At 50.4% G+C, this 11529-nt stretch overlaps 1 protein-coding gene across 1 annotated transcript in view; it reads left to right on the plus strand.

Annotated features, from left to right (window-relative positions):
• The window catches only part of Cds2 (CDP-diacylglycerol synthase 2), a 53126-nt gene that overhangs the window by 29117 nt on the left and 12480 nt on the right, over positions 1–11529 (plus strand). The window contains exons 2-4 of the mRNA XM_004634279.3: positions 7678–7814; positions 8837–8933; positions 9965–10062. Coding sequence (XP_004634336.1) covers positions 7678–7814; positions 8837–8933; positions 9965–10062 — 332 coding nt within the window. The remainder of the gene's footprint in view (positions 1–7677; positions 7815–8836; positions 8934–9964; positions 10063–11529) is intronic.

The following is an 11529-nucleotide window of genomic DNA, read 5'->3' on the forward strand; positions in this document are numbered from 1 at the left end:
TAAGGGGCAGGCCCCCAAGAACTGAGCTAAGGGGCTGGCTTGAGTTGTGGGGATCAAACCACTGGGCCTGACTGCTTTGTTGAAGCAGCCACTTAAAGAACTGAGCTAAGGGGCAGGCCCCCAAGAACTGAGCTAAGGGGCGGGCCCCCTCATTTTTTTTTTTTTTTTTTAAATTGACCTCATAATTGTCCATAGAGTGTAGTGTGATCCTTCGGTACATGTGCTCTGTGTATAATCATCATCCTTAGTCATCATTTCTTGGGAACCTCCAAAGCCTTCTAGTTTGTTGGGACATACATAATAAATTATGATGTACTGTGGCCACCCTGCTGTGCTGAGAGCAAGCTCTCCTCTGTTCCTCCACAAATTGTCCTCTCCTCCCTCCCCTCAGGCTTCCTGATCTCTGATGACTCGCCTCCTACTCTCTGCTTCAGTTGGTCAGTTTTCTTAGCTTCCACATACAAGTGAGGACACGCAGTGGTCTTTCTGTGCCTGTCTTATTTTACTTAGGGTATATCCTCTAATGCCATCCATGAAAGAGTCCTTTCTTTGTAATGGGTGCATACTATTCCATGTGTACCGCATTTTCTTTATCTGTTCACTGATTGATGGACATCTCTGTTGCTTCCATATCTCAGTTGTTGTGAGTAGTGCTGTGTAAACACAGGTATCTCTTTGAGATATGATTTACTTGTTTTGGATAAATATCTGGATGTGGAATAGCTGGATCATATGGTGGCTTTATCTTTGTTTTTGAACACTTTCTCAGATACACAAATTGTGTATTTTCTTTTGAATCTCCCTTTGTTGCTAGACCTTATTTGGCCACAGAGTTCTAAGAAAGAATGGGGACCAGGTGTGGTGGTACGCACCTCTAATCCCTGCATATTAGGAGGCTTAGGCAGGAGAATTGCCATGAGTTGAAGATCAACCTGAACTACACAGTGAGACCCTGATTCAGAAAGAAAGAATGAACGAACGAATGAATGAACAGTGGAACAGGTGACCACAAACCTGCAGTGCCTTATGCAGTGCTAGTGAAGGTATACAAAATGTTGTTGACCTAATCTATCTGTAGCCCAACTGTATCTGCCGCCTTGGTAAACCCTAGGTTCTGCTATAGATTATTTATTTATTGATGTATTTGATTCAGAGTCGCAGTGGGTGGCCCAGGCTGACCTCTTCCCACCACCTCCTGAGTGTGGGGTTACAGGGCCAAGACAGGCAGGCTGGAAGGGTGGGTGAGACTGGTGTCAAAGGGCCATGTTCTCTGTTTGAAAGAGCTGAGACCTGGTGCATGGGCACTAGGTGGCTGAGGCAAGGGGGGCATCTGGGCTGTTGGGGTTACCTGGGGGAGCTGTGATATTCTTTGGAACTAAGAGGGGTGCGGAGGTGATGGGAAGGAGTGGGTGCAGCTGGAAGTGTGTAGGGAACCAGCCTGCTCCAAATGCCTGACCAGAGGGGTCAGACAGAGAAGAAAGACAAGACACATAGATAATTATTTTAAATTGTTTTTCTTTAAATTTTGTGTATTTGGTACAGGGTCTCACTAGCAGATCTGACTTGTGGTGATTCTCCTGTTTTTAGCCTCCCCAGTGCTGGAATTACAGGCGTGGCCCACCACCGCTGGTACAGGCTCAGCCCCTGGGGTGGGGCGTGGGGGCCGGCGGGGACACGCATGCAGGCCCAGGAATCGACCCCTGGTCCCTGAGCTTGCCAAAGCAGGTGCTTAGTCCTGTGAGCCATCTCCCCAGCCCCACAGAGATAATTTTGAAAGAGGATCCTGGGGGCTCTTGCCTCTAGTGCACAAAGGGCCCTGGCTCACCTTGCTTTCATTCAGTTAGACACAGGAGTAAGCAATTAGGTAGCAGAAGGTTCATCTGCCTGCTGTTATCTATAGTATATGTGCGGTCTCCGCTGTGCTGATGCTTCCCCTGGAGCTTGCAGCCTGCAAACACGCCTTCCGTAGGACGGATCACAGCTTGCTGTTTTCTTCCTTTATGCTCGAAGAAGGGTCAATCCTTATTATCTGGCCTCCTACAGAAGTGGTTTTGGAGGGAGCATTAACAGGTTTGGGGATGGAAAGATCTAGGGGCCACTGAGAGGGAGGAGCCACGGAGAGTGACAAATCAGGGGAAGAGGTTTTTATTTGCTAAGATAAGGCCCATAGTAGGAAGAAGAGGATTGTGGAAGAAATGCTGAATCTGTAAGGGTACAGGGAGAATTTGAGGTGTCTGTGGAGATATCTAGTAGGAAGCACTAGGCAGTATGAATCTGCGGCTCAAGATGAGACAGTTGAGGCCTGGTGTGTAGCTCAGGGGCAGAGCATTTGCCTGGCCTGTGCATGGCATTGGGTTTGAACCTCAGCAGTCCCCCCACCCTTAGGGGATAGTGGGAGGCATAAGAATGAATGAGATTACTCAGGAAGAGTGGGCAGCGGTAGAATAGGAGAGCCTAGGACCAGCCCCTGAGGGATGCTTAAGCCAAGGGCAGGCTGAGGAAGACGAGGCCAGCTGAAGGAAAGGCTGCCAAAGGTGGCCTGACCAGAGACGGGCAGTCAAGCAGGAGGGTGTGCTGCCCCGTCAGCTGTCTAAATCCTCAGTCCTTGCTTTTGTTCCTCTTTTCTGTAAAATCTGGAACTTGTGTCAGCCCCTGAAGATGGATCTTGGCACTTTCTACCGTACCTCCAAGCATGACTGTGCAGACTAAGGTAGCTTTACGGCTCTTCAACCTGCTCTTCCCTGTTGGCGGTGTGAGAGGGTGGCTGAGTCTGATCTGCTGGGACCTCTGGCGCCTGGGCTATAGCCCCAAATGCAGCAGCAGAGAGGGTTGAACTGTTGGAAGCATACCCAGCAGTGTATTGAAACCACCCTTGAGTGGCATTTCCTCAAAAAGAGCATGTACAGGCCTGATAGATGGTACCACTCGCTTTACTTTCACCGGAGTGTAGCTTCTCTCAGGCAAAGAATGGAATACGTATGTTTTAGTAGGTACAGAATGGAGTTGGTATCTGTGAGTTAGGGGTTGTGGGGCAGGATTAAGACCCACCTGCCTGAGCCCGACTGGCCAAAGGCTTCCAACCAGCCCTGGCCAGAGCCACACTTTAAGGTCACGCTTTGGCCATCTCCATTTGTGGTGTCACTGCAGTCTTGAGAAATGTCAAGGGAGGAGCGTGGGTCTTAATACCAGCTAACAAGTGCCAAGAGGCTCCAGAGGCTTCTGTCCAGGAAGCTTGTAAGGCCAAGGCAGGTGGTGAGGAAATCCTGAGACTCAAGAGAGGAAGAGACCCTAGAGAGGAAGTGGGGTGCATGCCAGACAGCAGATGTTCATCTAGGGGTACAGGGCATTGCCTTCTGAGTTTGGCCATTAAGAGCCTGTCCTGGATGCCCCCTGTCCTCCTGGCCCTCCCCCACTTTCTTCTCCTTTGAAGGCAGACTTCTGTGTAATTCTGAGCCCAAGGGCAAGTTGGGCGGGGGCTGAACAGCCTTTTCCCCCCCGCAAGGCTGAGTATGAATTTTCCCAAAAGTGCCGATGGCCCTTATTGGTATCCAGTTCTATGGTTCTGCCTTTCCCTAGAGAGTGAGTGTGCACACCAAAAGGGCAGGGCCCTGAAGGAGCCCCCACACTTCCTTTTAGAGCAGCACTCTTGTTTCCTGTTTACATCAGCATCACCACCCCTGGGAAATGGCTGTGCGAGGCTTCAAATGGGTGGTGGTTGAGATGAATCAGTACCCCAGTTCAGGGCTCAGGTTCTGAGCACTTGGATTGAAAGGGAGGGATGCGGAGGGACCTGTGAGTTGCCAAGCTGGGCCCTTCACCCAGTGCCCATCAGGGAGGGAAGGGCGGTGCCCATCAGGGAGGGAGGGAGGGAGAATGGGCACCCACCGGGTCTTTCTGTAAGGGCTGCTGCCAAGCAGGGTGCACCGGGGCATGCGCACTGGCCACAGAAGCTGGAAGCTGGAGTGGGTGCTGTTATACACACAGAGTAGCTTGGACCATTAGGCCCATGCTAGATCATTTGCTCAGCAAATCTTTGGGTGCGCTGCCCAGTGTGGTGGTGAGGAGGCACTCCATGGCCCTGGCAAAGCACCATGCTTGACGCGTCTGATGCTCTGACCACGTGCTCTATTTTACAGAGACTGAGGTGTACGTGTGTACTTATGGAGCAGACAAGGGAAAGAAAATGACAGCGAGTAGAAATGAGTTCTGATAGTTGCTTCCTTCCAGCCCTCTGCATGCTAGGTGGCTTGCACCCCGCCTGAGAGAGGGTGTGCTGTTTCTTGTGCAGGTACCTGTGTTCTTCAGACTCCACTTCACGCGTAGGCCTGGGGCAGGGCTGCTTTTGAGTTGGGAAACCAGGCAGGTGCTCAGACAGTTCATACCTGAGGGTCCAGGTTCCTGGGGTGGGTGTCACAGGTTCTCAGGCTTCTGTCCTGTGTGCTGTGGCAGGAGACAGAGACTTCCTTCATGCTGCATTTGTCTCCTCCACATGTCTGCTGTAGGCAGTCCCTTCTCTACCAAGAAGACTGGGGATAGGCCTGTGCCAATGGTGATGAGCTCTGAGCCCGCCCTGGGCCCTGCCTCCCCAAGTGGCTGCTGCCACCTCCTACAGCAAGATCGCCTGGACATCTGCCTGGCTTCCCATTCCTGAGAGGAGACCAGAAGACACACTTAGCACCTCTCATTCGTGTCTAGCATGTGCTACTTCTGGACAGGAACAGGTTCCAGGTCCCCACCTCTGTCCAGGCCCATGGTAGGAGCTGCTCTATCAGCTTCCCTTATCTAAGCACCGAAAGCTGCTTCCTCCCTGGGCACAAGTCCATGCCCACAGCTCTCCAGGTTCTCTTAGTCTCCTCCTCCTAAAGACAGTGCCTGGGGAGCTGGCAGACCTGCCCTTCCCTGGCTGTGCTTTCTGCCTGGCAGGAGCCTACCCTTTCTTCTTGTTGGCTCCTGAGCTGATGGGCAGGTGGTGGTCTCTTGGATCTGATCAGGAGGCCCTCCAGGTACTGCTTCTGGAGATGCACACTCGGTGGGGTCCCAGAAATGTGAAACACTCCCTCAGAGGCAGGGAAGACCTGAAAGGTCTTCTATCTCAAGGCTGCTCCTCGGGCTCTCACGCATTTCTTACTTGTTCACCCTGAAGTCTTGGTAATCACAGCAGCCAGCAGCACCTTCGTAAGTGTTCTGACTCCTTCCACTACTCTGTGCTCAGGGTGCCTCTCTGCTGTCCTGCTACAGAGCCAGGCAGCCTGCCCTTTCCTGCTGAAGACCCGGCTGCCTTTGTGAGTCTCCTTGACAACAGGAAGGAGAAGTTAAAAATAACCTGCTCCGGGCTTCTGCGCCTGAGTGAGGGCTCTCTGCCTGAGTGCGGAATGAGCTCCCGTGGCTTCCAGATGCGCCTGGGGCTGTCGGGGAGCCTCAGTGGGCCCAGGCACCTGCGCCTTGAGCCCGAGGCTTAGCGTTGGGGTAGCTTCTCCTGCACATGCTTACCTGGACACCAGTGTGCTGTGGGCTGCGGTGTAAATGTTAAGTGAAAGATGGAAAGCTGCTCCGAATGCCTGGTCTGTGTTGCTCCTAATGGAGAGGGCAGTCCTGGCTGGGTTGCTGTGTTTCAACACGTTGGGAGAGGTAGCGTGGGACACAGCTCTGGGTGGAGTTGGGTTCTGTCTTCAGGCACTTAGGTCGTTTGTGTAGAGCCACCAAGCCCTGCTGGGAGACCATCTGTACCAGCCCTTTTCTGAAGCCGGTTGTCTTTTATGCCCAGGCCTCTGTGTGAGGGTCTCTTTCTGGGGCTGGGTCTTTGTTCCTCACCTGGGAGTTCGCTTCCCCTTCTTCCCTTCCAGTGTCAAGTCAGCTAATGTGTGCCAGGCATGGAGGAATAATAAGCGTAAGGGGCCAGGTCCTGTCTGTAGGGAGTGTGGAGCCGTGAGAACCTGGTAGAGTCCCTGTCGTGCGAGGTGGAGGAAGTCTGAGGACTAGAGGACATGTAAGAAATGTGACAGATGGATAAAAAGGAAAAAGACCAGTTTGACAAACACTTCATGAAAAAAAGATAACGAAATGGCTAATAAACATGAACTAGTGCTCAATTTTGTGCTAGTCATCAGGAACATTCAGATTTAGTTCATCTTAAAAAATGTGACTCTCACTGGGTGTGGTGACGCACACCTGCAATCCTAGTACTCAGGAGGCTGAGGCTGGAGGGAGGATTGTCATGAGTTTGAGGTTGTCCTGACCTGCATCCTGTCTCAAACAAAACAAAACAAAGTGTTTCTGCATTTGTACACATATTTAACCAAGTCTTCTAAGATGTGGTAAAATATCCATTTGCCATTTTTTATTTCTTCACTGAAGAATAAAATCCCAAAATGTTTAAATAAAACTTAGTAGGGGGGGGCCAGGGAGAGGGCTCAGTGGAATAGGTGCTTCCCTGGCAAGCGCAAGGGCATGAGTTCAAACCCTGGTTCCGCAAAAAACAAACAAAAAAAAACTTAGTAGGAAAGGGGCTGGGGAGATGGCTCAGTAGAATAAGTGCTTCCCTGGCAAGCGCAAGGGCCTGAGTTCAATCCCTGGTTCCACCAAAAAAAAAAAAAAAAAAAGAAAAAGAAAAACAACCAAAAACTTAGTAGGATGAACACAGTGGGGCTAGCCCTGAGTTAATGTGGGACACTTGGTCAGACACTTGAATCCTGTAGCTCCTATTTTTTGCTTTCCTTTCTCCACTGCTTCTCTGAGGGCAGCAGTCTGAACCAGGCCTTCAGCATGCAGGGACTCTGGATCCTTAAAGTGGTCGTTTGTTCTCCCTAATCCTAAGTGATCTGAGTTTTTCCTCCACCCCTTCTCATAGCAGCTATTCTGAGTCATCTGAGAAATGAAAGAACTAAGAAGTAATGGATGGTTCCTATAATTTAGGAGAGTCTGCTCTGGAAACTTGGGATGGAGTCTGCAGCTGGCATGGCTATGTCCCCTCGCCCAGGCTGGTGGCAGGGTCCATTCCTGCAGGTGTTTCCTTCCGGCTGTGGCCCAGGTGGCCGCTCTGTGAGTGACATTGAGGGTCTGCTGACGCTAAAGATAGAGGCGCAGATCAGTCCTGGCTCAGGCATAGACTATGGTGAGCTGGAGGTCTGGCTGTGTCTGCAGTGTCCTTACAGGCTGCTCTCATGAAGTGTAGAGATTATACTGTGGACTTGCGGGCACGGTGGCATTAACTGATCCACGGAGCCAGAGCCTGCGCACCTGGCTTCCTCTGAGAGCCTGGACAGTGTCCCTGGGTACTGTGGTGGTGCACACAGCATGCCATGGCAGAACAGTTCTGGAGTTGGTGGCGAGGGCTTTAGGGTGGGTGGATCTCACTGAGTGCTGATGGCCTAGCACTGCAGTGTAAGCCTGAGATACCTGCCTGCAGGAACCCAGTGGCAGTCTCCTTTCTGTATCCTGTGGCTACAGATGAGTGTCTCTCGCTCTTCTGCTCCCCCCCTCCAGTGGGATTGAGGGGGGGGGTGTACGTGGCACGATGTGCACCTCCCTTCTGGTAGAGGGTGGCCACATTTCTGTTGTCATCTGTGCCGGTTCCTGTTTGGGGTCTTGTCCCACAAAGCTTTCATGACAGGTATAAACTTCCCAAAAATCTGCCTGGTGTTTTTGACCTTTTTTCCTTCTGTGTTTCTGCCATGTAAGGAGTTGGAGTCAGAAGCAAAGGTTGATGGAGAGGCTGCATCGGACACTGAGAGCCGAGCGGACCTGGTTGCCCCGCCAGCCCCCGTGGACAACACCCCAGAGGTCCTCAACAGGGCCCTTTCCAACTTGTCTTCAAGGTAAGCTGGCTTTATGGTGCAGCTCTAGTTTGGGGCCTTGTGCCATGACCAAGTGCGTGGAAGACTTAGGGCCTTAGGGTTTCTGGTTCCATGTGTAGTTTTCACTCTTCTACTGGCATCCACTGTGAATGGTGCCTTAGTTCTCTGGGCAGCATCTTGACTAAGGTGAACCCAGGGGGCCAACACAGGCAGCTCTTGAGCGGCTGGTCCTTCTCACACCTGCTGTGTGGTGAGACCCTGTGTGTTCTGCCAGCTGGCCTTCTGGGAGGCTGTGTTGTGTAGGGGGAAGGGCAGACAGGGGAGCAGACCCGTGTTTGAATCCTAGCCTCACTGCTAGAGGTGCGACCTGTACCTCTGTATCCTCAGTGAAGGATATACAGATATCATGTGAATGAAAACCTACTCAAAGGCCAGGATACAGCTCAGTGGCACAGCGCCTGCCTGGCAAATGTGAGGTCCTGAGTTCAATTTCTAGTGCAAAAACACCAACAACAAAAACCTATTTAAAATGACAATTTTAAAAGCCAGTTGTGTTGTAGGTTGAATAAATTAGTATGTGCCAAGTCCTTAAACATTTGTGATAGCTGTTGTTCTCTTTGCCTAACACATATCAGCATGATCCCTGTGACGATGTAGGCAGTGCAGTGTGAAATCCCACTGGGGAAAAGTGCTCCTGGTCTCCTCTAAACACACACATGGTTGGGGGGACCCTCTGAGTCCAGGCAGAAGCAGGGGTGCTACTACATCTCCTTAGGTTGTGGTTTTCCCCAGTGCTGTCTTTAAGACACATCGGGTGTGTGTCTGTAGGTGGTGGAGCAGCTGCTGACTTTGGTGGGGGGTCGCACTGGTGCTGGTGCCCTGCTCCCTTCAGTCCACAGCGGTGCCTCTTTCCGGGTGAGGCGGGTGGGGCTTGGGAAGGACTGCGATCAGGGCCTGCAGGCTCAGGAAGAGCCAGTTCCCTCGGGTCTGTTTCTGTTCCTTCTGCTCTGCTAACTGTGTCCTCTTCTTCCCCTCTTTTACAGATGGAAGAACTGGTGGGTGAGAGGCATCCTGACTTTGGCCATGATCACGTTTTTCTTCATCATCATCTACCTGGGACCAATGGTTTTAATGATGATTGTAAGTGCTGTCTGCCTGCCGGTTTCCTTTTCCGTGGGGCTGGTTGTCCCCTCTGGACGTGTCCCCTTTGGACATGTCTGCCTCAAGCCATCTGTGACTTCTCATCTTGCAGTAGCCACCTAGTGTAGGCCAGATGTTTGAGAGGTCTCTTTCTTTTAAAATTGGATTTGTTATTCCAGATGTTTACGCTGTGACCCTGCCTATGTCTTTGTTGACTCCTGGTTTTGTGTCTTTTTCTCTGGGGTCTCAATGGTTTAGTGCTTTCATTAGGAAGTCACTGTCCACAGAGCTGCCTCAATCCTTCCCACTGTCACGAACAGAGCCTGGCCAGCTAGCTGACTGATGAGCAGAGTCGCTGGGCCTTTCACGTAGTTATTTTCAGTCTCAAGGGGAGAGGGCTACCAGCAATGGTGGTGCGTGCTTATAATCCCAGCACTTTGGGAAGCTGAGGCAGGGAGGATCACAAGTTCAGGCCCAGCTTGGGCAACATAGGGATAGCCTTAAAACTAGGAAAAAAAAAAAAAAAAAAGAAAAGAAAAGAAAAAAAGAAAGGTCTGGTATATTTGGTATATAGGTCAGTGTGAAGGCCCTGGGTACAATTCCACAGTGAAAAAAAAAAAAAAAAGATATAGTGATTGAGTCTTGTGAAGTTCTAAGATAAGAAGTTAATCAGGGGGAAAAAAAAAGTTAATCAGGGGACCGGGGAGATAGCGCTGTAGAATAAGCACTTGCCTGCCAAACGCAGGATCCTGAGTTCAATCCCCAGTACTGAAAAAAAAAAAAAAAAAAAAAAAAAAAAAAAAAAAATCAAAAGAGAGGACTGTGTACTTTATTGTGAGAAACTGAATCTGGTCCCTGTGACAGAAAGGACTCCATTGTCATAGAGGGTGGAATGAAAGAGAAGGAAGGTGAAGGAGAGCAAAGTCTCAGAGCAGGACTCAGTGTTCTCCTAAATATAATGGTTTTCCTTGAAGGCCCACAGCGTGATTGGTTTCGGTTCCAGAGAGGGCTCTAATTCCTCTGTCTTACAGGTCATGTGTGTGCAGATTAAGTGTTTCCATGAGATCATCACTATCGGCTACAATGTCTACCACTCCTATGACCTGCCCTGGTTCAGGACCCTCAGCTGGTAAGCCGCTGGCTACTGTCCTGGTGCGAGCTCTGTGGCAGGTGTTTGCAGGGATGCTGGGCAGAGGTGCAGTAGACGCACAGGCTTGCTCAGTGCCGCTGAGCGGGCCGGCCTGTGTGGCTGCCTTTGAGGAGTCTTCAGTACCCTCCTCAGAAGAACCCAGAAGGGCTGTGTCTACGAGCAGCAAGCCTTGGTACTTGCCATCTGTAGACTTCCAGAGTAAGGCTGGCATTTGGCCCTCCCTCCCTCCTAGATCTGTAGATTTTGCATGCTGTATTGCCCCGGCATCCCGCTAGAGTTGTCTGGGGTAGTTAGGTTTTGGTGCTGGGGTTGCTGTCTTGAGAACTTGCCTTCTTCATTACTGAAAAGCTGGTTGAAATTTTTATACTGTAGGGTTGGAGCGCTAGTTCCTTGGAGGTGCCGCAGGGGCCAGTATGGGCAGGATGAAATAAAAAACACAGATATGGGTTCCTCTGGAGAAACTGCTTTCTCCTTTCTCTCAGAAAAGGGCTTAACTCCTTCAAGTAAAACCAAGGGAAGACTTCGATGAGATCTGAGGTCCCATCCTGATCTGTTTCGTAGGCCATATTGTTTTGGGGTGGTAACATTTGATATCACACTGCACAATGCTGAGGAAACTTGGGACACACAGAGACCTTTCCCCCCACACTGGGACACAAGGATTGACTCGTGACTTAGGCTGGATGGTCAGTTTCCTATAATGCTTCCTGTCACCCAGCTGCACAAGGTGCCTCCTAACCTCCAAATGGAGCAGGTGTCTCTTGGGGCTGCTCTGAAGCTGGACAGCTGTGTTGTAAATTTTGTTAACACTTGGGAGGCCTGACTCTTGGCTGTGGTCACTTTCCAAAGGAACTGTTTTTCCCTGTATACCTAAATAAACCCAATGTGGGAATATAAAAACTTCATAATTTTAAAAAATTGAAAATGAAAAGTTTTCCATTCTCTTCTCTGCCTTGGGATTTGTGCCAAGGGCCTGGGGTGGCACTGCATGGTTCTGTACCAGGATCATCATGGGTTTTTCTCCTCTTGGGAGATTCCAGTGAAGAAGACGAAATAGGTGTAGTGTCTCAGCGAAAGGCTCCCAGCAGAGCCAGGCTTCTGAGAGGCCGAAGTCCTGTGGTAGAAAGAAATGTGAGGTGGTAGAAAGTTTGTTAGGTCCTGGCAAGTCCTATGGAGGAAATGGTATTTGAGTGATGCGTGGGCAAAAGGATGATTAGTCCAGAAACGGGCATCTGAGATGAACACACACTTCTCAGAGGATGAGATTAAAGAAGCGAATAAATATATGAAACAATGCTCCACATCGCTAGCCATCTGTGAAATGCAAATTAAAACAACAATGAGATATCAGCTCACCCAAGAAAGAATGGCTATCATAAAGAAATCACCCAACAACAAATGTTGGAGAGGCTGTGGGGAAAAAGGAACCCTTCTCCACTGCTGGTG

This window comes from Octodon degus, unplaced genomic scaffold (genome assembly GCF_000260255.1).
Source record: "Octodon degus isolate 3935 unplaced genomic scaffold, OctDeg1.0 scaffold00060, whole genome shotgun sequence".
Lineage (NCBI taxonomy): Eukaryota > Metazoa > Chordata > Mammalia > Rodentia > Octodontidae > Octodon > Octodon degus.